This window comes from Meriones unguiculatus, chromosome 1 (assembly GCF_030254825.1).
Source record: "Meriones unguiculatus strain TT.TT164.6M chromosome 1, Bangor_MerUng_6.1, whole genome shotgun sequence".
NCBI lineage: Eukaryota > Metazoa > Chordata > Mammalia > Rodentia > Muridae > Meriones > Meriones unguiculatus.
Genome location: NC_083349.1, coordinates 104,171,391 through 104,199,174, shown reverse-complemented (window position 1 = coordinate 104,199,174; position 27,784 = coordinate 104,171,391). Strand labels below are relative to the sequence as shown.

General features: G+C 46.6%; 1 protein-coding gene across 5 annotated transcripts in view; it reads left to right on the top strand.

The window, feature by feature from the left end:
• Positions 1-3,985: 3,985 nt before the first annotated feature.
• The window catches only part of Ltbp1 (latent transforming growth factor beta binding protein 1), a 374,971-nt gene continuing 351,172 nt past the window's right edge, over positions 3,986-27,784 (top strand). For 3 of the 5 annotated variants that reach the window (XM_060364393.1, XM_060364387.1, XM_060364376.1), the window contains exons 1-2: positions 4,306-4,822; positions 5,804-5,874. In XM_060364393.1, coding sequence (XP_060220376.1) covers positions 4,347-4,822; positions 5,804-5,874 — 547 coding nt within the window. In that variant the 5' untranslated portion in view covers positions 4,306-4,346. Of the gene's footprint in view, positions 4,823-5,803; positions 5,875-27,784 lie in introns of all 5 variants that reach the window. The other 2 variants (XM_060364375.1, XM_060364381.1) reach the window with 2 other exon arrangements.

Genomic DNA, 27,784 nt, shown 5'->3' with positions numbered 1-27,784 from the left:
TTTGGCATTTGCCAGCCTTTCTTTCTTCCCTAATCTTCAAACCCATGGGTTTTAATGGGAAACATAATCCTCTTTTCTGATTCATTTACACTTAGCTCATCTGAGTATTGTTTTCTAAAAACCATCTGAAGTCCAAGAAGTTTTACGAGATCTTTAAAGACTTGATTTTTTGAACAAGGAAGTTGTGTACTGCCAATATAAATGGACCTTGAACCCTAGGGGGCTTGGGTCCAGCGTTTGTGGCATTAAGCTTGGTTGAGACTTGGCAAAGGCTGCTCTCGATGCCTGACAGGAACTCAGCTTTCACTTTCAGGATTAACAGTGATTTCAGTGTTTGAGATGAGCAGCCATCTTGTGTCATAGTACAGGGGGAACATAGCATAATTCTCCAAGATTATCTTCCTAGTTATGTAACTAACAAGAGACTTGTGTGGAAAACTGACTTGTCTGGCATCTGCCAGCGGCCCCTTGCTTATGCATATATTTGTACATTCATGGTCTTATACTCACACATATGTTCTAGCATGTGAATTGCTCTCAGGGATTGGGTGAGCATTCACATTAAAGATTACTCATGTAGGAGGTTATAATTTGGTTGAAGATGCATCAGATCTCAAGAGAAAGAACGATTGCATTGTACATTTAATGTTTTTTTAAAGATTCACTTATTTGTGGATCTTATTTTTTTAAAGATTTATTTATTTATTATGTATACACAAGATCTCCTTATAGGTGGCTGTGAGCTACCATGTGGTTGCTGAAAATCGAACTTAGGACCTTTGGAAGAACATCCAGTGCTCTTAACCTCTGAGCCATCTCTCCAGGCACCCCCCCCCTTTTTTTAAAAGATTTTATTATTTATAACAGCATTTTGCCTATAGGCCAGAAGAGGGCACCAGATCTCATCATAGATGGTTATGAGCCACCATGTGGTTGCTGGGAATTGAACTTAGGACCTTTGGAAGAACAGCCAGTGCTCTTAACCTCTGAGCCATCTTACCAGCCCCATATTGTACATTTTCAATGGTAAAAAACACTTGTAATTTTTAATTTCTTTCTTTTCAGTGTGTGCAAGGTATACGTAAGCCGTGTGTGTGTGTGTGTGTGTGTGTGTGTGTGCATGTGTGTGTATGTGTGTGAATGCTTGTCTTCGTGGTTGTGAGGAGGCCACTGGATGTCGTGTGTGAGAAGTTCTGCCTTATTCCCTTGGGACAGGGTTTCTCACTGAACCTGGAGCTAGGCCGATGGCAGCAAATCTCAGCATTTCTCCTGTTTCCTCCCCCCGCCCCCTACAGTGCGGGGTCACCAGCTCCTGTGACCATGATCTGCTTTTATGTGGGTTCTGGGGTTTTGGACTCTGGTCCTTATAGGAACACATCAAGTGTTCTTACCTTCTGACCTATCTCCCCAGAAAACACTTTCCTGTAGATTGGAGTAAAAGCCAGTTTTACTGCAAATACAGATTCCAAGCAGGGCCCCAGATTCTCTAGAAATTGGGATCCAGACAGGTGGAGTTGCTTGCTCAAGGTAAAGTAGCAAGGTTGGGACCCGGAGGCTGCCTCCCGCTGTGCCTTCTGCAGACAGCTGCTTGTCCTGTCCTGGAAGCAGCGTTGACATATTGTCATTCATCCTGGTCCTGGAAGACACTCCCCAGGGAGGCCCACCCACCACCGAAGATTAGTAAAGACTTCTTGGTGTTGCTGTCCTGGGTCATTTCCCTTGTCAACTCTCCTCCTCCCTTCCCACCCCATGGCCTCTCTTACCAAAAAGCTCTCAGCCTTGCCTCAGGCTTCCTTCCCCACTCCCTGTCCATTGCAACTAGCTGCTTAGAAAATCCTTGTATGACACCTAAAATCGTCACAGGGCAGGTTTGAATTGCATCTAGGAAACATTTCATGTTACAAATTGTCCACAAGAGGACAAAGAATTATGGGCTATACGGTGATATAGGATCATAGAAATGAAACTGTGCCTTGTGAGAGTTCTGTCATTTTTCTCGAAGCCTTACTTAATTCAGTTGTTTATCTTCTTTAATGCTTCATTTGGATCTTGTTTCTCCCAGCAGATAGGTTTCTCTTACACAAAGGCTTTGTGCTTTGGGATACTTTGTAGCTCCAGACAGATACAAGGGTGCTGTGTATCTGCCTGCCTTTTGCACAGCTGGCATTTGGTAGGCATTTGTTCCCTTGTCTTGTATCTTTCACACAGAACCAGAAGTTGCAGACATGGGACAGTGTCTCTCGACCCTTCTCCTTGCTGTGGTTCACTCTGCCCTGGCTCTCGGGTTGAACTGGAGTTATCCTACACAGAGGGACAAGCTGCCAGGGCTGGGTGGGGCTTTTCACCCAGTTGTGTGTTGGGCTTCTGAGAGTAGGGTAAAGCACCTACAGCCCGTAGCAATCGGTGCAGGCTGGAGCCCAGGTCTCTTCCCTGCGTCCAGAGATATTTCGTTGATGGCAGTGGCTCTCAGACAGTGCTCTTGCGGGAAGCGGGTGTTCAGGCTGCTAACCTTGAGTCTTCTCAGATCAAACACTCACCAGCATTTCTACAAGGCACAGAGAAAAGTAGGGGAACAGGTTGCTTCCTCAACTTGAAATGTTGATTCTTTTTCTCCATCATCAGTATTTCTTAAATCATTGTTACTTGCTACCAGTTGTCCTAAGCTGATACATGGAAAGCCAGCAAGAAAAAGGCAATCAAAATTATTAATATATGAGAAAACCTAAGCCTGGGGAAAATACCTTTTTTTAGTTTAGTTTTTTTTTTTTAATTTTATTTTATGTGTACCACTGTTCTGCTTGCATACATGTTTGGGTACCTAGAGGTCAGAAGAGAGCATCAAATCCCTTGGAACTGGAATTAAGGATGGTTCCAAGCCAACAGGTGGATGCTGGGAATCCATCTTTCAGGTCCTCTGAAAGAGCAGCCAGTGCACTTAACCGCTGAGCTTTTTTTTTTTTTTTTTAATACACAGCCATTTTCACGGGCACGTAGTAACAGCATTCATTCTGTTGCTGACATTGTTTTAATTCAGATGTTAGCAGTAAAGACGTCATTTCCTGGTTTTCTTTAAGCTCTCTTTTGCGCGTGTACACACACAGAGTGAGGAATCCTAAATGCGCCACTCTACAAGGACCACCAGATCTTTTTTGCGCGCGCGCACACACACACACACACACACACACACACACACACGCACACGCACACGCGCGCGCACACACACACACACACACACACACACACACACGCACACGCGCGCACAGTTTGTAAACACAGACACAGAGTGAGGAATCCTAAATTCCTTGCAAGGAACACCAGCTCTCTTTTGCACACACACAAACACAGACATATACAGAGTTGGTCATACATACAGAGTTTGCACCCCCCCCCCAGTAACCCTAAATGCTCCACTCTACAAGGACCACCAGCAGGGCAGCCTCTGCGGTTTTCTTCATCTACACGGGCGCCCCCTGCTGCCCACCCTGTATTCTCGCCCCGCCAACGCCAGGAGTAGGGTACCAAGTCTTTCCGGAGGTTGCAACCCTAAGAGAACCTTCCTTCCGAGGAATAAAACGAATCGCTTTCCAAAGGACAGCCCGGCCTACCTCGGATAGCCCTTTCTGGGGCCCGACCTAGTGTTTTACTCCAACGCCTGCCAATAGAATGCCAGCAAACTCGGTTAAGAAAGGGCCTGAGCGTCCAAACTGTATCACCCGAATCCTCCAGAGCTGCTAGAAGGAAAGGGCCGTTCCGCACCGTGCCGAGCCCTTTGTCTTCTCCTGGGACTGGCGACCCAGAACTTGGGGAGCGGGAACCCCAGTCCACCCGACCCACGGCCCCAATCTCTGGATGCGGAGGGTGGCGGCTCCTTCTCCGGCTCATCTCAAGCTTTCCCCAATTAGGATTTGCTGCCTGACGTCACGTCTGCCTCAGATTGGCTGTTGAGATCTGACACAGGGCTCCGCCGGGGAGAAGAAACTTTTAAAAGACTTTGCAGCCGGGGCTGCCTCCGAGCGGTCCAGCGCTCACGGTCGTCCTCGCCCACCCTCGCGGGTCGGCGCCCGTGGCACCCCGGCTGCACCCCGTGACACCCCGGCTGAGTCAGGGGACCCTCACCTTGCGCGGCCCGCGCCCCTCCCCTCCTCCCCACCCCAAACTCCCGCCCCCCTGCTCGCCACCGCTCCCGGCTGGGGTCCGCTGCCGCTCAGCCGCCGGCGAAAGCTCCCTCCCTCCCGGCCACCCAGTCGGCCTCCGCCCCGCCGCGCCCGAGCTCTTCGCGGAGTCCTTGGGGATACGGAGGGAGCGCGCCGGGGCAGGGCGAGCGGCGCTGCCGGAGACTGCCCGCGATGGCAGGAGCCTGGCTCAGGTGGGGACTCCTGCTCTGGGCAGGGCTGCTGGCGTGGTCTGCGCACGGCCGGGTGCGGAGGATCACGTACGTGGTGCGCCCGGGCCCCGGGCTGGCGGCGGGAGCCTTGCCTCTGGCTGGGCACCCCCGGACCTTCAACGTCGCGCTGGACGCCAGGTACAGCCGCAGCTCGTCCGCCGCCTCCGGCCGCGCCTCGGCCGGGCCCCCAGCCGAGCGGACCCGTCGCACCAGCCAGCCTGGCGGCGCGGCCCTGCCCGGGCTCCGATCGCCGCTGCCACCCGAGCCCGCGCGTCCCGGCGCGCCCGGCCGGCAGCTCCACTCTAAGGCCGGCGCTCAGCCCGCGGTCGCCCGCTTCGCCAAACATGGCAGGCAAGCCGTGCGCTCCAAAGTGCAGCAGGACACCCAGAGCGCCGGGGGCTCCAGGCTGCAGGTTCAGCAGAAGCAGCAGCTGCAGGGGTAAGCCCACGCTCCGCCCGCCTCGCGCGCGGGGACACGCCGGGGCTGGGGACCGTCTCCTCCCTGCCGGGGGCGCTGCGGGAAGGGGTGAGAGCGGGGAAGCCCGCTCTTTTTTTTTTTTTTTTTCCCTGGCTTTTAACTCTTAGAGCATTGTTACCGAGCTGCGGGGAAACACAAAAGGCATTTCTTTCTTCCCCGGGGCGTAACCTCCTGTGCGCAAACCCTTCTGCTCCTAGACTATGGGCGTAAACATGAAGTCACTACAGCTTAATCCCAAGGCATCAATTAAACTTCTTGCAGCTCGGTTTTTATTTTTTTATTTTTTATTTTGGTTTACCTAATGAAAAAGAGATTGTGGGTGAAAGGAGGCTTTAGAGACCCAGCTCTCCTTCCGGCATCCTGGCAATTGTAGGCTTGGGTTTCCTGGCACCTGTGGGGTTGGCCGTCCGAACGTGGCCAGGGGTGGGGGTGGGATTCAGCATGGACAGCAGTAGGGGTTGGAGAGTTTGTGACTCGGGGGGGGGCTGGTAAGTATTCCCACTGTACTGCTTTCCTCCCTCCTCACAAGGTGGGGTGGGGAGGTCACTTAATTTGAACCTTTGGCCTTTCTCCCCACTTAGGGATGGGTCCCCTGGGTGATCTCACTCTTTGGGGGGTATTTCTCTCTGAAGCAAAGCGGGCCCAGAGAATATGTAGAATATATTTGACTCTGTTTTAATTTTGGGGTTAAGACAACCGTTAATTTGGATTTTAATTCTCCGCCCTTGTTAATCAGGCCTCTAGGTTCCTCCATCCTTCCCAGGTGAATGGTCCCTTACCCTTCTTCCACTGGAGCAACTTTGGGTTGGGCTGCCTGGGTACGCTTAGAGCTCTCTCTAATTCAGAGGAATGTGGAAGCAAGATTCAGGAACACCCTGAAGCTTTGAGTGCTTGGGAGGGGAGCGTCACTGCGCTGGGCTGAGGGGTCTCGCTTCGTTTCAGGATCAATGTCTGTGGAGGGCGGTGCTGCCACGGTTGGAGTAAGGCTCCTGGTTCCCAGAGGTGCACCAAACGTAAGTTACTGTGCTCACCACAGCCTTGCACCATGGACCAGGTGGGGCCGTGTGTGTGCGTGTGTGTGTGTGCGTGTGTGTGTGTGTACGGGGTGGGGTGGGGGTCAGGGTGGGGTCGGTAAGTTCTGCGGAGGCCTCACGAAGAGGCAGGCTGTGCCCCCGTTTTGAGATCTGAAATACAGTACAAATATATACACCTGTATAACCATCAAGGAAGGACTGGGTTATGCCCGTCCACCAGCCTTGCGTTATCCAAGATGCCTTGCGCTCCACCCAGCTGTTTATCACTATCTCACTCGAGTCACGTGCTAGGAAAAAAAAGAAAATTCCCATTTGAGGGTAGGCCGTGTGCCAGAACGGATACTATTAATTTAAACATGGCTCGACAAAGAAAGAGCATTCTTTAAGGTGATGGCAGAAGAGGAATGGAAAGTAGGGATACTTTCCTGGAGTAAGGCAGGAAACGTTCCTTAGGGGGGGTTGACCTTAGGGGATTCCCATGTGCTGAGCAAGTTCTCTACCAATGAGCTAGTCGCACATGCGCACCAACACACACGGTCCCCTACCCCCTTTTTGGAATCCTGAGAACCAGGCCCAAAGTTAAAAGTGTAAAAAGCTTTCTGAAAAGAGCCACGCGTATCCTCCATCCTTGGGGTCCAGGTTATTTATCAAAATCTTCCTGCGCTTGGGGTTTCCCCAGTTAATATGCATCCTTAACAGTATATTAAAAGATATTCATAATACATACAGTTATGAGAGATACATAGTGTGAAGATTACATTCCTTATAAACGTTGTAAAGTTAAAGATAACTGTTTATTGAGGCCACCTTGACACGGTGGCTGGGACTGGAAACAATTACCTGCACTCCAAAAGAAGTAAGCATTAAAATTTTATTATTTTAAGGTATTTTATATGTAGAGGTGTTTTGCCTGCATGAAGGCCTGTACATTGCGCACATGTACAGTACACGTACAGGCCAGAAGAGGATGTCAGAGCCCCAGAACTAGGGCTGTGCATGGTTGTGAGCCACGGTGTTGGTGCTGCGACTTGAATACATGTCCTCTGCAGAGGCACCCGGTGCTGCTAACCACTGAGCCACGTCCAGCCCCCAGAGTAAGCAGTTTGAGACGTTCTTTTTGTAGAGCTTGACCTACTATCCTGTGAACTGGATTGTCCGAAATTTCAGCTGCTTATTGACCTCTACTGTATAAGTAAAACCCAGCAATCTGCCTTGTGTATCGTTGGGGTTTTAGAACACTGATGGGAAAATAAAGATGGGATGCAATCATTCTGATGACCTTGTTTGTTGAAAATGCCTTTAGCCCATGAGGAAAACAGAGGGATTTTAAGTGGATGAAAAGGACCCACCTCTGTGTTTTGATTTGGCCTAGGATCAGGGAGTAATGTTTGGCTGAAGGACCTTTGGAAGGCCAAATTCCAGCGGCTAGATCAGAAATGCACTGGTTTGTAGGCATTGTAAATTAACACATTATTATTATTATTATTATTATTATTATTATTATGAGACAGGGTTTCTGTGGGTAGTCGTGGCTGTCCTGGAACTCACTGTGTAGACCAGGCTGACCTCAAGTGCACAGAGATCTGCCTGCCTCTGCTTCTTGAGTGCTACCATCACTTGGCTCTATTTTTCTGTTCTTAGATTACACTGACAGGACTGACTGAAATGTGGCAACGGCATTACCCTGGGTTAGGATTGCTTCTCCCAGTAACTGCCTCTGCCTCAAAGCTGCTGTGCCACGTTTGGCCTGTAACGTGGCGGGTATCCCTCTGAGACAGCACTGGGGCAGTGAGGTTTGCTGTGTGAAGGTTGGATGCACAGGGCTTACTTGGTGAAATGTTTGCCGTGCAAACTTAAGGTTAATCCCTAGAACCCACCTAAAAAAGCTGGGAGGCAGAGACAAGTGCACCCCCAGGGCTCACTGGCCACTCATCCTGGCCTAATTGTTGAGTTCTAGGCCAGTGAGAAACGAACCCTGTCTCAAAAAACAAGGAGGAGGGCTTCTGAGGAATGACATTCAAAGCTGATCTGTGGTCTCTACATGCACATACATGTACATGCACAGGCACACATGTTCACTCAAACACCCACTCACCCGCCCTACACTCATGCAAACCAACAGACCCTGCTGCTTCGTGCTCTGAGGTTTTATAAAGATTTCTTGGCAGGTGGCAGAGTGCCTTTTCTGAAAAGTAGGCAGCCCACAAGATTGCCCTTTTCTGACGGTTCAGGCTTTTTCCAAGAAGCCCTAGAAAGAGACTAATGTGGATAGTGAGCATTGATATCGTGGCTTCCTGCTTCTCCAGGCCAGGGAGACAAGGACATGTGTCTGCCTGTGTGTGGCTGGCTTTGCCCCTGCAGGTCCAGAAAGAGAGGTCACTGGCCACCTGGGGAGAGTTAGGGCTGCGTAGCTGGTGGTTGGAGCCGGGGGTGGGGGTGGGGGGGGTGGGGAGTGGCTGTACTGTGTTCATCTCATGATACCCGTGACATCTGGTTCTGGGTTAGGGTTTTCTTCCAGCTCTGAGGAATAAGCTGTACATGACACTGGGATCTAGGCAGTTCAGCACCACTTTCTTTTTTGGTGCTTTTCTGCCCAGTGCTAGAAACTGAAATCACAACACCTTCCCAGAAAAACCATGCTGCTGAAACAGAGCCTCGGCAGCTGAGCACAGCAGTGAAAGCGTGCATTTATGAGATGAGTGCTTTTTTAAAAAAGCTATTCTTTAATTTTACAGTGTGTGTGTGTGTGTGTGTGTGTCAGAGGGAGAGAGAGAGAGAGAGATCAAAGTTCATGGAGCTCAGGAGAGGGTGTTATATCCCCTTGGGTTACAGGGTAGTTAGTTGTCAGTGGGTAGTGTGGGCAAACCCAGGTCCTCTGGAAGAACAGCAAGTGCTCTTAATAAAGTGAGGGTCATCTCTTTAGTCCAGAGATGGGTGTTTTTAACATGAGTCTTATTTCAGGCATGCCCTGAAAGATGAGGGAACCATTGTCTTTAGACATTACTGGAGTTAACATTGATACTATCCACTTAATCCATAGCCATAGAAGACCTGTGTTCAAATGCTGGACCCTCCACTAGCTGTGTGGCTTTGAGGAATTCACCTGGTCTCTTTGATTCTACATTTTCTTCTACAGAAATGACTGATCTAAAACCGGGCTCCCCATGTTGGATTGTTGAAGGTGTCAAGGTAAAAAAGAATGGGTTTGCAAGCCATGCTGAAATCAGAGACTCTTAGGGTTTTAGAATTGGATCAAGTCAAGCAAACTTTCATTTATATATTACATGGCTTTCTTCTTTCCCAGGTATGCATTTCTACTGCCTTTGTTTTTTAAAGTAATGTGGATGCTCTCCCCTCCCCCCCTATAGTGTGTATCCATTACCTGAAATGCTTTGGGCCACACGAGTGTTTGGAACTTTGATTTTATTTGAATATGTGTTTACATATAATGAGATATGTTAAAATGGGACCCAAGTTCAGACATGAAGCTCATTTGTATGTATGCCCTATAGATAACAGGAAGGTAATTTTACGCAGTGTTTTAGTGTGCTTGTGTTTTGACTGAGCTGTTTTCAGGAAGGCAGATATGGAATATTCCACTTGTGGTGTCCTGTTGGTACTCAGAGCATTTTGGGTTTGGGATTTTTGGACTTTCAGGTTAGAAGTGCCTAAATTCATTTCCTTAAAGTCATTGGGTTGTTTTACACCTTTGGATGATTTGCTTTGAAAAGATATTAAAGAAGACGGAGTATGGGGCACGGAGAGAGAACTCAGTCAGTCAAGTGCTTGCTATGCAAGCATGAGGAACTAGGTTCAGATCTTCAGCACTTGTGTAAAAGCTGGGTGTGGCACTAGGAGCCTGTACCCAGCTCTAGGGAGACAGAAAATATTTGGCGTTTGTTGGCTAACCTGTCTAGACAAATTGGCCAGCTCCAGGTTCAGGAAAGACACCATCTCAAACACACACACACACACACACACACATACACACACACACACACAGTAGGAAGCAATTGAGGAAGACATCCGTTGCCTACTTCTGGCTTCTACATACTCTCACACAAACATGTGCAAGACCGCATTCACCCGAGCATCCACACACATGAACTTTTACACACACACACACACACACACACACACACACACTGGCTTCTACATACTCTCACACAAACATGTGCAAGACCGCATTCACCCGAGCATCCACACACATGAACTTTTACACACACACACACACACACACACACACACACACACACGGGACACTAAATACACGTCTCCAGTTCTCTGTGTGTTAAAGCTTGTTGCTTGGGGGATGAGAGCTTATTTGTAGAATGGACGGGAATTGATGTAAAGCATCCCTTCACCAATTTTCATCAGTGTAACTGCTTCAGTAACTAGCAGTGATATTCAGATGGCAAAGCAAACTGATGTGTGATTCCCTTTCTCTCTTTCATCCTTAAGATGCCAATATTGGCCAATTCTGCTTGAATGTGATCTATTATAGAAGAATACAAAACAGCAGCATGTCAACGTCACACAGCGTGTGGGTAGGTGGTGTGTATAACTCGTGGTATTTAGTAGTTACCGTATTTTAGGGGTAATTTAAAGGGTTTACGTAGGTTATGTCAGCTGAGCCAAAAGAATCTCTGCACAAGAGATTGGCTATGTTTGTGGTCTTGTGATTGTTTGATTAATGTGGCGAGGAAAATAATGCATTCTTCTGGGCCAGCTTAAATTGCTTTGAGTTGATTGAAACTTAATTTAAATGTACCACGGGCAAATGCTTCTGAAGATGGAAGATTTAGTGAACCTTAAATTGCAAACCAGAGATGAGAAGCACGCAGGCAACAGACCCACACGGGGCAAAGAATGCCTCTGTGCAGGCATCATGGTGGTCCTGGGGCCTCAGACACCCGGTCCCTGTGTGGATATGCCAAACTGCACATTAATGCTGCCTTTCCAGACATTCTCGTCCTCATTCTCTCTCTCTCTCTGTGGGGTGTGTGTGTCTGGGAGCTGTAACCGTAGCATACACGATGTCTTTCTATCTTTTAATACTGGGGACTGTTGATAGTGGTCAGGAGAGGGTGTCCCGTATGTTCTTTCCAGTGAAAGAAAGGGTGTTTGTAGAGGGATTTGGTGGCTTAAGGGACTGTCCTCAGACTGCAAACGTTAGACCCCTGACCGTGTAATATTTCCCCCTTCTCAGTTTTGCTTTTCTTCGCATCGTCTGAAGTAGCCCATCATTGCCTCTTCCGGTCTTTGTTGCCCCCCCAAGTTAGTGTGGCTCGGAGACAGACTTTGCCAGTGGGCTCAGATCTAACGAGGAGACTGGATGTGGGAACAGAAAACACAAAAGAATAAAGGCGAGGAGAGTGAGACGGGGCTGGCAGGGGAGGCAGCGAGAAGAGGAGCCGTGTCGTCAGACAGACTCCGAGCGGGTGCCTGGCATGTTGGAGGCCTTTTGTAAACGCATGCATGGCTCTTTTATTTATTTAAAGGATATCTGTTTAGTTTTTACCATGGGCCAGGTTCTATGAATAGGGGAGAAATGCAGCCAGCTGTAGGGAGTGCGGGGTCTGGTTTTACTCACAGAACTCATGGCACATCAAATGACTTGTTCTCTCCTTCGGAAGGAACAGAAAATCGATATTCCATTGCTTTTCCATTGGCGTTCAGCCCATACTGTTTTCGAGGGTGGGGTGGTGGTGGGGGAGACCGACCAACCAACCAACCAAACAACCAACCAAAAAAACAAAACAAAAAAACCCTCTGAAAACCAACGCTGGAAATGCTAGTTCAGCTCCGTGCAAAGGAGACCTAGGTATCTGTGGCACCCTCAGAGCCAGCGAGGCTGCAGGAGGTCGCAGCGTGCAGGAGGATGTAGCCTGTGGAGGTGGGTGACTGGGAGGACGTCCTCAGGCCGTCTCCTGTCCCCTTTGGCTCAGCTCCCTAGCTGGCCTTGAGTGAGAGGCCCATGATGCTCACACATTTTTCATAGGCCTGTTATGGCCATTGACAGCTGCTGTGCCAATACATCTGCCGCAAAGTTTACCATAGCAGCTGCCGGGAGGGCTGCCCCGTCTGCGTCCTCAGCTCTGACCCCAGTCCTGGGAGCTGGGCTGGGAGGCTCGACTGGAAAATCATGTCATGTGGCACAGACACTGAAAGGAAGGGAGAGGGACCCCGGGGTCAAGTTCACACTGGGTCAAATATGTGTTCTCAACACTAGTTAAAGCAAACATTTAGGAACCGTAAATTCTGTGTTGTGGTAGTGCTTACACCTTCACGGTGAAACATTCCTCCAGCCCAGGCTGGTTTGCGTGAGGCACCCGCTCCCTGTCTTTTCTACAATGCTGAGGCTTTTCTGACTCTTCAACAAGAACTCTGACAGTGACAGGGCTTTGCTGTTTCTGGCTTTGTCACTTATTGTTGAGACTATTCCAGACATACTCAAACTCCTTTCAGTATATAGATGACATTTTCTTAAAGTGCACTTTTTTTTCCCTTTCTTCCAAGTATCAGCAAGGAAGGAGCCAGTGTGACTCAGAGCATGAGGGCTATGTCACTCATTTTAACCCTTGACCCTGGGAGATCTTACAAGGAGCAAGCATGGTGAAGGTTACTTTGCATGGGACCTCTGACATTACAGGGCATTTTTTTTTTTTTTTTAATCTTCACACCCTGTAGGGTTTATTGAGGTGGGCATGATGTGTTAGCAGTGGCAATCAGCATTTTACTACCTAAACTGACTCGCCAGTTTTTCCAGCTGTGTTAGTATCCCCGTCTGTAACAAAGCCACACACCCCAAACTAGATGCCTTAGAGCGATGGAAACTCACTGCCTCACAGTTTTGGTGGCCAGAAGCTGCCATCCAGGGGCTGATGGGGATGGTTCCTTCTAAGGGCCTCTCTCAGTACATGTCACCATTTCTCTCTGAGTGTCTACACGTGGCCTCTTGCTGTTTATACTTCTCACTGTCAAGGTTCCCACTTCATATAAGAATCCCACTTTGATTTGTGCCCGCTCTCACCCGTTTTACCTTGCCATCCCCAGCAAAGATCCTCCCTCTAACTCAACCCACATTCAGAGGTCCCGGGAGTTAGGATTTCAACTTACCTTGTTTTGGGTGGGGAGAGGGAAGCACAATTAAGCTCCTAACTGCCACACACATGGGCAGGAGATGTGGGCTACGCAGAGGAGGCTCCCTCTGGGCATTTGGAGGTTTCCTCACAGTGTTTGAAGTCTTCATTGCTTGCCTGCCAAGAAGCCCTTGACTGTGGATTTAGCTTGGCTTCCTTCCCCACGGCTCCTCGGCGTGTTGTGAGAGACAAGGCGATCGTTGTAGGTGATTTGTTTATGCTTCTGGCCATTTTTCTCTGGCCTGTTTTAGAGGTCTGGATGAGTGCTTCTCAACAACTACATCTAGAGAACTCGCCGTGGGAGCCGTTGTTTTCGAGTCGGAGATGTGGGAGCACTAACAGGTGCCCCAAATGGTGGCACGGTTCACACCTGGAGATGCTGATCCAGAAGGAAGGAATCTAACCCTGGAGACCAGTCTGACACTGGGTGTGGGGGGTGGCAGGGCAAGGCCACACCTAGGCAGGAACCCTCAACCCTTGGATTAGCTCAGTTTTTGCTGTGTGTGCTCTTTTCCGTCTTAAAAAAAAAAAAGCCATTGCGTTAGTTCCATCTTTGCTGAATGTGTGTGGTTTTGTAATGTTTTGAAATTTGGAAAACAATTTAATTATGCCCACATGATTAGAAGCTTTAAACACTTTTATATTTCTGTCTCATTCTGTCTTTCTGTCTGTATCTGTCTCTCTGTGTCTGTGTCTGTCTGCTCTGTGGTGTGTGTGTGTGTATGCCACAGTACAGGTGTGGAGGTCAGAGGACAGCTTGGTTCTCTCCCTTCACCATGCGGATTCTGGGGATTGAACTCAGGCCATCAGGCTTTCTAGAATATGTCTTTATTGACCAAGCAGTCCCACTGGCCCCAAAGCTAACTCTTGTAAGTGTGTGTGTGTGTGTGTGTGTGTGTGTGTGTGTGTCTTTGTGAATTTATGTCAACTACTTGAATTCAGGAATCTGCAAACACTTCACCAGATACCTTGGACCTGGGATTGCAGGTGGTTGTGTGATGCCATGTGGCTGCTGAGAACTGGACCCCGGTCCTTAGCAAGAGTAGTAGGCCGGCACTCTTAACCGCCAAACCCTTTCTCCAGCCTCAAGCATTTTATTTTTAATTATAAAACAATTTAGCACACAAAGCCAGGAAGTAATATATCTAATAGCTGCCCATTAGTGTTACGCTTTTAAAAAGCTCCCTGATGTGGCAGTTAAGCATAATGATTTACAGTGCAGGGCGAGGCTATGGTCTTATTTTCCTTAAGTGCATGTTTAACTAATAACGGCTCCTGCCTTTTTAGTGCAGAGAGAATAATGCAGAATTTGTTGGTGTCACACCAACTCTTTATTTGGGGACTTGTGGAAAAATACGCAGGCGCTGTAGCTGATGTGTGTGTTTTCCTTTGCCTATTAATTGCTGAGTGAACAGCTCTTGACTATGGATTGAACACCTCCGGTAGCGGCAGCCCCAAGCGCCGGCAGTGTGTACAGAGCACGTGGCTGTGAGACGTGGCTGGGAACGTCCCCTCTCCTTTCCAGCCTCACCGCTCCTTTCTCCTCGTGGCCTGCTCTTACTTGATTTGCCTGAATTAGAGACTGTGTGGCTCCGTTCCCTGTTTGGAGATAGAGGACAGGGCGTGGGTCTTGACCTTCGTGCTTCCTCCCTGCGTGGCCTGGGTAAGCCTCTGAGAACTTGAGCAAGGCCAGGTGACCTTGATGCAGCCAAATAGGTAATCATTCTGAGGCCTGCCGGGGTGTGTGTGAGAGGGTGGAGGGGCCCCTTCCTAACCTGGTTCCACATCCCTGGCTCTCAGTTGCTTCGATTTACTCAGGGCTGCCCCCTTCTGGTTTCTCCCGGAGGCCACACACTATTTAGGTCTTTTGGTCACTGGCTCAGCCTTGGTTGTTCTCAAGTGCTGTTTCCCCCTCCGCTCTCCCTTGGCTCTGCACAGGGCTGGGCATCTCTGTCGCTTCATCAGCGTCCAGCTCCCGGGAAGCAGGGTTTTCGCTGTTACTTTTTATGTAGCCAGGCCTCTTGGGTTGCCATAGCACCCGCGCTAATTGGGTTGCATAGAATTACATTGACTGGCAAGTGTAGCTTAGTGGGTTAGAAATACAGTCCTCAGAACACCCTGTGGGATTCGGCTTTCTCCTCTCTTTGTTTATTCCCACCTTTTGACAGTCATCTCCATTTGCTTTGCTTTTCTCCGTGTACTTATCCGGGCCTGCTAGACGCTGCTGCTTATGCTGGCTATTCACGGGCACACACCTTATTCAGTCCCTACCCCCTTCCTTCTCTCTGTAAGGCTGCCCTGGCATAGCCCAACCTTTAAGAGGACTTTTCCTTTCTCCCTGCCAATTTTAGAATCTTTCTGTTCAACATCATCTGATAGAGATTTGGGACTAAGTAAAATGAATGTTGTATGATTTTCCCCTGTAATTTTAGATCCCCAAATACCGCTCTTGGCCAACCATACTATTCCCTGTGGCTTTTTTACTCCACTGCATTTGAGTAATAGTGTTGGCATGGATGTCAGTAAACAGTTTGCGAAATGTTGTGTTTTGTAAATTAGAAGATGGATGGGCTGGTTTTTAAGTATATGCTCTTGATTCCACTGGGCCAGAAAAAAGATGAGTTTGGCCAGGGTATGGGGTGATGGAGTGCAGGGAGATGTTGTCATCCAGAGTAGGTGAGGTCAGCTGTCCTGTAGCCATATGAGTCCTTGCTATTTACAAATAAGCAGCAAGAGACCGGAGAGAAAACTTCAGAGGATTTTGGAGATGACTCAAGGGGGAATCCTTGCACAAGAGAGAGGAGGTAGAGACACCAGAGGAAAGTATGACTAAAAACAGAAGTAGGGAAAATGGGAAAGTAGAGAAAAAAACTTCGTAATTTAGACACGTTGTGTTTCTTGTGATATTACTCAGCAGTTCCAAGATGGCTTCCAGTCCTTCATGAATTTCCATTTATTGTTTTTAGTAAAAAGGATATCTCCATCCTTTTGTCTGTGTGCCATAAGTATGTCATTTATACACTGTAGCAGATGGAACGTTGTAATTGGTGTCTTCAAAACTGTGTTTTAAAAGCCTTTGATATTGGCTGTAGCACACTGTTTTACCTTGAGCAATCGCTGGCTCTGAAGATTTGGCAGTGGGGAGACTTTCGCCTCTGCAGATCAAGGGAATCTGTGGACATTTCCCCAGCCTTCCAATGGGGACAGAACCATCGCTTCCTAAACCTCATTCAAATCCTTGTTATGAGTGCCAACCATACACACCCTTTTCTCTCTCACACATTTGATGTAATATCACAATCCCTCGTGTGTCCGGCCTCCCTGCTTGAGTGTGAGCTCAGGATGGGTAGATCTTCCCAGAGCTGTCATTCCATCTTCAGTACCTGTAAATGTAAGTTTCTGTGGGATGAGTGAGTGAATGTATAGATTCATTGGTTGTCCTAGTGGTACCCAGATGGGGTGATACTCTAGAGTGATAGGGGGTGGGACAGTCAGGGAAGGTTTCTCTAGGGTAGTGACTTATGACCCGCATGTGATATGACGAGATCTAGGAGAGGAACAATTTAGGTCAAGAGATTGGTAGTGCCAAGATGCTGGAGTGCAACAGCCTGGGCTGTTGAAGTATTGCCGGTGAGAGTTACAACAATACACAGTAAGATAATTTAAATCTATTTCATCTATTTTTTTTAAAAGTCAAATTAGTAAGGCTTGTCAGATGATTTTTTTTTTTAAAAGTCAAATGTTTTAATACCTGTGATAAATCATTTGGCTTTGATGAACCCCCAAAACACAAAAAAGAATGTCGCACTGGTAACAGTGAGTTAGCCATTCTGGAATATATTTGTAGGTCATTCTGCAAGCTGGCTCTGGCTTCATTTTGTGGAAAAGAGCAAATAAAGTGAGATTCACGACTGCCCTGAATGCCACAGAGATATACAGAGAATTCGATGCTGATAATACAGCTTTTGTTGGTATTCTGTGAATATTCTTTTCCACATTTTCATGGTAATACTTGTCTTGAAAAATAGGATGTAGAAGACCCACTCAGTGTCCGTGGCTTCTCAAAGCCTGAACAGCTTCAGTCTTTATGTTGCACACTGAGCTTACCGATTTTTGCACACCTCTGGTTTGAAATGAGGCAAACATTTCTAACCCTCCACTTAATCCCCCATTACCCCTGGTGCTTTTCTTTATTCTCAAAGCAGAATGCAGAGGCAATTCTTCCCTCAGGGGATTCTTGTTTCCGTCCTTCTTGTGACAGTGGAAAGGTTAAGTGAGTCCAAGATTTTGTAGTAATTGGAAGTGAAATAATGCAGACGATAAGTAAATTAAAGGCAGTCACTGTGTTTTTGTTTTACTTTTTTATCCATTAGGAAGTTGGGCTGCCTGGCCGTGCTGTGTATACAATAGACCCTCAGTGAGGGTTCGTGATTAATAAGCACTGCAAGTCGCATTTGTTTCTGAGTGGAAAACCAGACGAAATTCATTTAAATCAACGGATACCGGGATTATGTCATTAAACAGTCCTTTTTCTTACAAGAGAATGTGAGTTATAGCAGGCTTCCCTGTGCAGCACTTTAAAATGCCCAGTTTTCAGTGTTAGAGGTTCTTGGATGGTAACATTTTCTTCATTCCTTCCTTTAATACAAATTGCTTGAATTTAGGCCATCAGCCATTAGCCTCATCTTTCTGACAGGCCATGGGCCAGGGGCACCCGCTGGGCTGAGGAGTTTGCAGAGATGTCAATTCTCTTACCTTGCAGGGTGGTGCACACTTGTAATCCCAGTGCTTGAGGAAGTTGAGGCAGGAGGACTGCCATTTGGAGAATAGTCTGGCTAGATAGGGTGTTTCCAGCGGGCTTGGGTGGAACAGTAAGATTTAGTCTCAGAATAACTAAATAACAGAGGCTGGAAAGATGGCTCAAAGGTCCTGGTCTTGCAGAGGACTTGATTTGAATTTGGTTCCCAACACCCAGGTCAGACAGATCACAACTGCCTGTTACTGCAGTTCCAGGGGAATCTAATGTTGGCTGCTATGGACACTGCAAACCCCACGCAACCCCCCCCATATACGTTAAAACAACAACAACCAAAAGAACAACAGCAGACAGCAAACAAAACAAAAAGCTAAATACCACCATCAACAGTGGTGGAGATTATGATTCTGGGGTGGATGTGTTGGTGGGGGTGGGTTTCCTGTGTTTAGTTTGCAAAGGGTCCTCTGTTCCCTTTCCACATCCCATGCCTAGTTGCTATCCCCCAGAAAAGAAGAAGAGGAGGCGAAAGAAAAGGATCAGGAGTGGTGGGGTTGGGCCTAGGCATCTGTGTTTTCAATGATCTTCTGCAGGGCTCCATAGAGCCTGGCACCCAGTGACTAAGCATCTCTCTCCTGATATGGCCATTACTAGGTAGATGGAGGGAGATCAGGAAATCGGCTCCTTTGGGTTCAGACCTCAGGGATTATTAGATTCTTGTGTTTTTACCTCTTTCCCTCATTTGTGCTTAATAAATCTGCATAGTATAAAGCCCAGTGGGATGGACCAGTTTTCTCAGCTCCAGGAGGGAACATTGGAATTTCAGCAGGCATAGCCATGCACGTTTAAGCACACTTTATACCGTATGCTCACAGAGACCAAAGGAACGATTGGCTGTCCTGCAAATACATCTGTAAATGGTACTTGGGCTTCTTTCTGTATTTGTAGTTCTCTTAATTGTTCCTTTACCTGGGAGATGCTTGAAACATCCGTCTCCATATTCTTCAAAGCTGTGTCTATGAAGGTGTGGTACCCAGACTTCCTGGATCAGAACCCCCTTATGGGATATATATCAGATGTAGATTTTGGCTCCCTGCCCCAGGCCTCCTAACCAGAACCCCTAATGGGTAGATTCACGGGCCTTCATGTTTGCAGGCATCCACCTCACTGGTGCACACTGAAGTTTGGAGGCCCCGTGTAATGTGTATATCCTGGAATCAAAGATGTCAAAGGGAAAGGACGAGGAGAAAGATACTAAGAAATTAACTCAGTGCTACCGTTACTCGTTTTTTTTTTTTCAAATAGTTTAAGACTGAAGAGCTAGCACTTGCCCAGAGCATGCCAGCTGCTGTCGGGGAGAACTCTTCCCTGTCAAGAGCATGATGTTCCGATTGAGAGAGAACAAGGTAATCGAGAAGGGGTGGTGCCCCTGCAGGGCTGTAGGGTGGAGGCTCAGTCATGGAGGGATCTGGAGGAATGTGTCAGATGTTTGGAAACAACCCAGTTAAGAGTTTCTGCAGTGACACATAATTTTATTGTGTTTAGGAAAGGGATGGCCTAGTGTTTAAGGTCACGACCCTTTGTAGAAAGAACTGAAAGAGTTACCGTTTTCTTTCTGTGCAACAGACTGCTTTCCCCCATGAATGTGTCTTTAACATTTTTTAAAAAACAATCATGAATTTAGGTGTTTTGCCTGCATGTATATGTGTGTACATACACCATGTGTGAACAGTGCCTGTGGATTGTGTGTGCAGTGCTCCCAGCTGTGAGCCACAGTATAGCTGCTGGGAATTGAACCTGTGTTCTTTGGAAGAGCAGCTGCGGTGCTAACCACAGAGCCATCTCTCCAGCCCTGTGTCTTTTTTCTTTCTTTCTTTAAAAAGATATGTTTTGCTTTCTTTCTTTCTACAATATAAATTAACACACAGATGCTTTGCCAGAGTGTTGAAGAAAAAGTAGGTTCTTTCAAAAAGTCTGTTTATATTTAAGTAGAAATGTAGTGTGTGTTTGTGTATGTGTGTGTGTCAGTATGTGTGTGTGTAGCTTATTTAAATAGTCAGTTATCACAGTAATGGCTATCTCTGTTTCGTTCTGAATTTGAAAATTACTTAAATTGTTTATTGTGGAGACTTGTATGTGTTCCTTGGCATGTGTGGGGCGGTCAGAGGACAACCTAGGAGAGTTGGTTCTCTTCCTGTAACAGGTGTGTGTTGGGGATTGACCTTAGGTGCTCGGCTTTGGCAGCAGGCACCTTTGCCCACTGAGCAACCCCACTGGCTCTTCCTCTGTAATGTTTTCTGATGCTCATAGCATGTGACTCTCTCTTAGCACATTACTTTTCATGAGACATTCAACTTTTGCAATATTCTGTAAAGGCCACAGACTTAGACAATACAGCTGAAACTGTGAAATGACCCAAATTTGAAGAATTACTTAAAGATATGTATGTTAAAACCTTCAAGTTTTTTTTTCCCATCTCTGTATGAGAACACAGTTTGATAGAAAAGCAAAATTACAGACTGGAATGGCAAGCATATGCAGACGTGGACTGCAATAATTTTTGTCATTTTATTTGATTTATTTTCTTTAAATTTTTATTTATTTTATTTATGATTATTATTCTTCCATGCCCACCTGCCTGTGTGTGTGTGCGTGTGTGTGTGTGTATGAATGCATGTTTATACATGCATGTTGGGTCAAAGAATAGTTTTCAGAAGTTGGTCTTTTCATTCAGTTTTCTTTTTAATGTGGGTTTTGGGCATTGAACTCAGGTCACCAGGCTTGTTCAGCAAAGTGCCTTACTTGCTGAACCGTGTCTCTTGGCCCTATTTTGTCATTTTAAAAATCATCTTATTGAGAACAGAATTGGGCAGAAGATGGAGGCCTCATTAGAGTCTTATTTTCTACTTTCTTGTAGCCCTTCCCACCATCAAAATATTTACACCATAGTGGGACATTCCTTACTGTTAGTGAACCTATAGAGACACATCATTATCCTCCCACAGTCCATTATAAATATATTATCCATGAGGGCTCACTTTTGGAGTGCTGACTGTGGATTTTTACAAATGCATTTAATGACAGACATCTACCACTGTGTATCCAACCCAACAGTTGCCCTGTCCTAAGAGTCTCGTTGTCTGCCTAATCATTCCTTTCTCTCGTGTAACCCTTGGCAACCACTGATCCTGGCTCTATGTAGTTTTGTCTTTTCCAGAATGTCACATAGCTGGGATCCTGCCTCACGTAGTTCTTTCAGATTGGCTTTTTCACACAGTATGGTTCCTCCACAACTTTTCTTGCCTTGGTGGCTCATGCTTTTTTAGCATGAAATGATATTCCATTGTTCAGCTGTTTTATAGTTTAGCTAGTCACTGACTTAAGGGCTTTTGCATTGCTTCTACATTTTGAGGATTGTAAATCTGGATGCTACAATGTTTTGCTTAGGTTTTTTGAGTGATGTAATTTTTTGTCTCGTTTGGGGACATACCAGAGGGTGTGATTCCTGGATGAAATAGTTAGAACACGGATAGTTTTTTTTTCCTCTAAGATACTGAAACTGGCTTCTGATGTGGCTGTACCAGTTTAGAGTCCCAGCAGCAACAAGTCAGGAGAGTTTTGCTCTGCATCTTTGCCAGCATTTGGCAGAATCAGCTGGATTTTGTCCTTCCCAATAACCATGCAGAGGAATCCCAATTTAATTTTCATTTGATGAATGATCTACAACAGTGAATATCTTTTCCTGATCTCATTTGCTTTCTACATAACTTTAGTAAGGAGCCCTTCGGTTTTTTTAAGTTGGGATGTTTTTTCTTTGTGGGGGTCAGGGGTGAGGGGTGAGCGTGGGGGATGGGGAGTATGCCTTGACAAGCATGTGGAGGTTGGAGGACAACCCGAGGGAGTCAGGTCTCTCCTTCTATTATGTGGGCTCCTAGGATCAAACTCAGGTCCTCAGTCTTGGCAGCAAGTGCCTTTACTCACTGAGCCATCTGGATGGCCACCTTTTCTTCTTACTCTCTTATTTACAATGTAGATTTAATTAACTAAGTGATGAATTGTGTGTGTGTGTGTATGTGTTTATGTGTGCCATGGCATGAAGGTATAGATCACAGGGTAACCTGAGGGAGCAGATCTTTCCATCCACCTTGTGCATTCTGGGAATTGAGTTAGGTAAGCAGGTCTCTGTCCTCTGAGATCTCCTTTCCTGGTGGTTTTCTAGAACAGGAAAGCCTTCCGGCATGCTGGAGCTCATCTGCACCTGCTGGGTTAGAATGAGAGAGCTCTGTCTCTCAGAACCCCCGACCCCATTCAGCAGAGCAGCAGAGCCAGGAAGAGAGCAGGACTCCAAGGTCTCGGGACTCTGCCTTCCTCTGTGAAGAGTCTGGGAAAATTCCGTTCACGTTTCCCCCAGGGTTGGATACCTTTTCTGCTTTCTTGATAGAAAAGTGCGATAGAAGGTTAGATGTGGTGGCCCACACCTACAGTCTCAGTGCCCTGGAGGAGCTGAAGTTCTTGGCTATCCTGGGCTACATAGTGAGACCCTGTCACAGGGGGGAAAAAGGTACTATGCAAATATTGACAATAACTGGCCTTACCTTTTGGATCAGTTAGTCTATTTAATTACTGCAGTTGTTTAAAATGTGGAAAGGCACAGGTGTTATCACCTAGAATGCAGAAGGTCCTCTGTGTCTGAACAAGTGGTGTAATTGACAGAGCTCTGTGTGGTGGCCTGGAACAGTCTTTTTTTATTTTATTTTTTTCCCTGAAAACATGGTGCTGTGTACCAAGGCCTAACTGTGCCAGGCCCTGTGCCCTGTGCTAGGCTAGCTGCCCCATTGGGACTTTGGCTTCTCTCCACATTTTATAGATGCATAAACTCAAGGCAGGGTTCAGACCCAGAGCCAGGCGGTTTTCATCTCTGCTCGTCCCTGCCTCCCAGGATCCCTGCAAACTACAGATGGTGTTTGTCCTGCCTGGAGCTCAGCTGCTGTGCCTGGCGATGTTTCTGTGGGAAAATGAGCCTCAAATTCTCACTCGGGATTCCAGGCGGGGAAGGACCGTGCCTTCCTGCCCTCCTGGGGTTGAGCAATACTCGTGGTTAACCAGACATGTGTGGTTGTTTTCACCAACACCCAGGGCTTTCTCTAAGAGCTTGCAGCCTTCTTTGGGGTTAAATGCCCCAAGGTACCTCTCTTTCTCTCAAAGTTCCAGGTCCCTACTAGGGCAGGTCTGGACATATGAAGGGTGTGGGCCCAGGCTCTCAAGGACGACTGGGTTCTCTGTGACTTTCCAGGACACGTCACGAGTGTCATTTACTTCTTTTTCAAAACCTCTTTCCCGGAAACTCAGGAAAGAGTTTCTTTTTGTACTTGTACTCTTTGCATATCTGGCCTCTTCTCCTCCCCCCACCCCTGCCCTCATGTTTTTTTCTGCCAAGAAAGAGAGACATGCTAATTCTTGGCTTTCTGCGAGTCTTTTCAACTGTCAGTTGTAAAAAGTCAAGTGCAAAAATGTCCTCTGCGTGGTCCATGGTGGGCACTCAGCCAGTACTGTTTGAATGAATGAACTTCTCATCATGTTTTCTGAGTCTGTTGAGTTGAGTAGGTTTGTCTTTTGTGTTTATTTTTTGGCAGTCCGAGTATAAAATGTCCCCTCTCGGCTCATATGTTTGAATACCGATTCCCCAGCTGCCAGTACTGTTTTCAGAGGTTATAGAACCTTAGAAGTAAGTTGTTGGGGGTGAGCCTTGAGATTTATAGCCTGGACCCACTTCTGCCCTCTTTCTATTTCTCCTTCGGTCCAGATGGGACACCATGGGTAGCACGATTTGCCTGATGTGATGGACTTTACCTTCTCACTGCAAGCCAGAGGAAGCCCTCCGTTCTTTAAGTTGCCTCTTGTCAGCCATTTGACTGTATCAGCAGATAACTAATACACCTTATAAATATGGATAATTGAATTGCATTTGTATATATTCAGTGGGGAGTTCAGTCTCAGCTCTCAGGGTACAGAGTCAGACTAGTGCTTTTAGGATGCTACTGGGGAGGGAATGGGTTGGCTGAAGCCTAATGTAGAGGGAGCCTGTACTGGGGAGGGGAATAGATAACTTCATTTTGGGATGGGAGAGAAGGTCTTGCATGGAAGTGATGCTGGATGGACAGATAACTGTCTGGATGTTTGAGGCAATGCAGAACAGAAAAGCGGCCTTCCCTCACACATCCTGCAGCCAGAGTGATATATGTTGGAGTAAGAGGTATAGATTGAGGAAGGCTGTAGTTCTTTACTAAAGGTAGTTTGAAGGAGTCTAGCAAAAGGAGAAGAAAAAAGAGATACCATGTAGAAATGGGAAGAAGGAAGGGAAGTTCCCAGGGCCTGTGGTCTGGGGTCAGGGTTGCTGTCCTTGGCTACTATTCCCCCAACGGTCACATCAGTTGGAGCCAGCCTGCTAACACTCTGGGCCAGGGGTTGGGGACTTTTAATAGTTAGTGAGGGTGAGAGTCAGGCAGCTTTACTTTGGCATTCTTCCTTAGAGAGGTGGGAGGAGCTGGAGACATTCATTGGCCATTTGCTGGGTGACAGTGTACTAACTGTACTCCCCCAAACTAAGTGTCAGCTTGTCATCAGTAAAGTGGGAAATCTTGGGAAATCTCAGTGGCTGTTGGGAGCTGGTAAGAATCCAGGAAATAGGAAGGATCCAGGAAATAGTGTTTAGGAAGTGAAGGTCAAGGTTGTGTCACATTTATGTACTGCCACTCCTCAAGAATGCCTCTGGCCACATTCACAGTGGAGAACTTGATGGTTCCTTTGTTTTGGACATTTTCCTTTCAAAAGATGTCAAGTCCTAATCCTAGAACTTGACATTTCAGGAAGGATTATCCAGGCAAACTCTGACTCCCATCACACATTTATTGGAAGAGATGGGGAAGAATTGATGGAGGCGCAGGGGTGGAGGCAAAGGAAGGATGGAGGCAGAGGCTGGAGTGTTGCAGCCACAAGCCAAAGAATGCTAGCAGCCACTGTACCCAGGAAAGACTAGGAAGGGGTTCTCCCTAAGAGCCTTTGGAGCGACTGTGGTCCCTGCGGCCCTGCCCACACTGTGTGATTTCATCCCACTAAGATGAATTTCAAACTTTTAAACTCCAAGGACCCTGAGAACATACATTCTGGTTGTTTTAAGCCAAAGAGTTGATAGTAATTTGTTAAAACAGCCACAGGGAGACCATAGACTTCTTATTAACAGTTAAAGAAAGATAAGAACTTTAAACTTTTAAATGATCCTTTTTATTGCTTGAGGATTTTATATATGTATATAAGGTAGTTTGATCAAATCTATTCCCCCATTTATTCCTTTCTAATTTTTCTCCTATCCAGCCACAGCCACTTCATATGTTCTTAAAAACAAACAAACAAAACATTGAGACTACTCAGTGTTGTCTGTAGGAGCATGGGAGGCTTTCAGGAGCCAACTCCCCAAAGAAAATTGAGTCCCTTCCCACACCCTCAGTAGCTGTCAGTTGCCCATAGCCTCTCTCTCAGCTGGAGGTGAGAGTCATCATCCCCTCCCCATCCATACACTATACACTTGCTGAAGTGGTCCTTGGTTATTGGCTTCTGCTCTCGTGTTTACTCTAATACTGCACCCACTGAAGTGTTTTGCTTCAAACTCTGAAGAGTCAGGTGAGACAGATTGAAGATGGATGGTCTCCCTGCACCAGTGATGCAGGTTATAGGAAGTTGTCTCTTTGGTTCTGAGGTGATGAGCCAATGGTACCAGTTATGATGGTGAACCTCATGGTACGGGGCTGACTGAACGTGGGCCTGGGTTTTTCAGTTTTCAAGGACCGTTTTGTGTCCTTGCAGCTCCTACTGGATGGATGTTAGTGTCTGGATGTGAGTAAAATGGCATGCCTGTACCATTTTACTCATTCCCCAATATTTAAATTATATACACACCCTTTCAGGTCTTTTCACCCTCCACCTACTGCGGAGATCATTGAGCCAATAGTGTGCATGCCCCTCTGGGGAACTGCTGCTCTCATGCTGTTGTTTATTCTGTTGAGGACAGGAAGATAATTATCCTGGCAGGGATTAAAGTAAACAAAAATAACACTTGAGTCATTGTGTCTTTTTTGTTGTTATTTTGTTTTAAGGCAATACAGTATACAATTTCTCTCAAATGTTTGTTTCTTCTTAAAAAGTTTTGTTTTAGAGGAACAGAATTTAATGCTTTTGTGCCACCATCAAACTTTGAATTGTAAAATAACAACAGTTTTTGTCTTACATTAGACAAAAAGATCTTTCCAGAAAGATGTCTGAACTTGAAACTACTAACATCAGAACATTGCTGTAATTGAGTTTTGTCTTGATTTTCATCTCAGAAATCCACGTTGAAGGATAATTTTAAAAGAGAGGGCAACATCATGGCTCAGATGGATATGAAATGAACATGTGTCGGAGGTGTGATTAGCACACGTTTAAATGAGGGAACCAGATAGAGGCCATAACTGGTTCAAAGTAATGCTGGAACAAATGTACACCTAAATGCAAAATGGTTTCACCTGCAGGGTAAAAAGCACTTGGATTTCCTAGACATCCCTGATTTGCATTTTATGGTCATGAACCATGAATTTGTAATATTATCAGTTTTCTATAATTTACAGGGTCGTATATATTGCCTACAGGCATTGGGAGGCAGCAGCAACCCAGCAGGGGCTCTTCAACACTGACAGTAATATTTTTTGGCAATCCCTTTCAAACTCTTTGGTAGATTTTCCTGCCAAGCCCTGTGTCTCCTCCTATGAGTTTGGGTCTACCTCCACTTGGAAAAGAACTGTGATTGTCTGGATGAGGGATGCCAGGGAAAGAGATGCCTGAGGACCAAGTTTCTTTTACCCTTCATACTGGAACTTGTCAGTAGCTTAGGTGCTGAGGGACCAGTGACACTGTAGACTTGCCATCAGGAGTTGTGTGTTTCCTTTTGAAAGGCCAGTGTAGTAACTAAGGGCAAATGTGCACTCATGTATTTTGCTCTGTATTCACTGGCCTTGGGTCCTCTCTCTCTTAGCTTCAGTGTGGGAATAACTATATTTCCTACTGTTAGCACAGTGCTGGAGGAACTACACAGATATCATTCAGTTCAGATAGCTGAATAAGCTATTACCTATAAAACAATAGGCAGTGCTTGATCTGAAGGCAGAGCTAGGCAGTTGTTGGCTCTTGCAGATTCTCCAAGAAGAATGACAGACATCTGTGAGCCGGCATTTTGCCATTTTGGGAGTCTTGCCAGTTCTGTGTGTAAGCCGTAGATGAAGGTCTCTGGCCAGCAAGCTCAGAGCTGTCATGTTCATTGAGAATTATTACAACCTCTGGCCATCCTATAGGGCTAGGCTCATCAGCTATTTGTGTCCACAAGTTCTGTAGCTTTGAATTGAGCCAATCTCAGACTGAAAGTCTTTGGAAAGAAAAACCTGTACCTGCCTTTCACGCATGCAGATATTTTCTCTCTTGATATAATTACATAAACAATATAACAAAACTGTGCATCTATTATTTGTGTTGAATTGAATATTGTAAGCAATCTGGAGATGATTGAAAGTGCACAGGAGAAATACACACAGGTCATATGCAAACACCACACCGTTTACTCTGAGGATTCAGGGGATTAGTTGTGTGTAGTGGGTCCCGGGCCAGTCTCCTGTGGCTCTATGGATGGCTGACTGTACGTATAGAGCTCACATCTAGTTTTTAAGCTTTAACTTCGTGAAGTGCATTTACCTTGAATCATGTGGGGCCAGAGCCTAGGGTATTTCTTTCCTAATCTGGATATGCTGCTGTGCACCTGTCATCCCGCATACTCAGGAGGCTATGACAGGAAGATGGTGAAGCTCAGAAGGATGGCTCACCTGAGCAGGAGAGCGAAGGCGTGCTCTCTATAAGTAAATAAATTCTGTCAAGAGTACGTCTGTAGGCAAAGGCACTCGCTGTACAATTAACA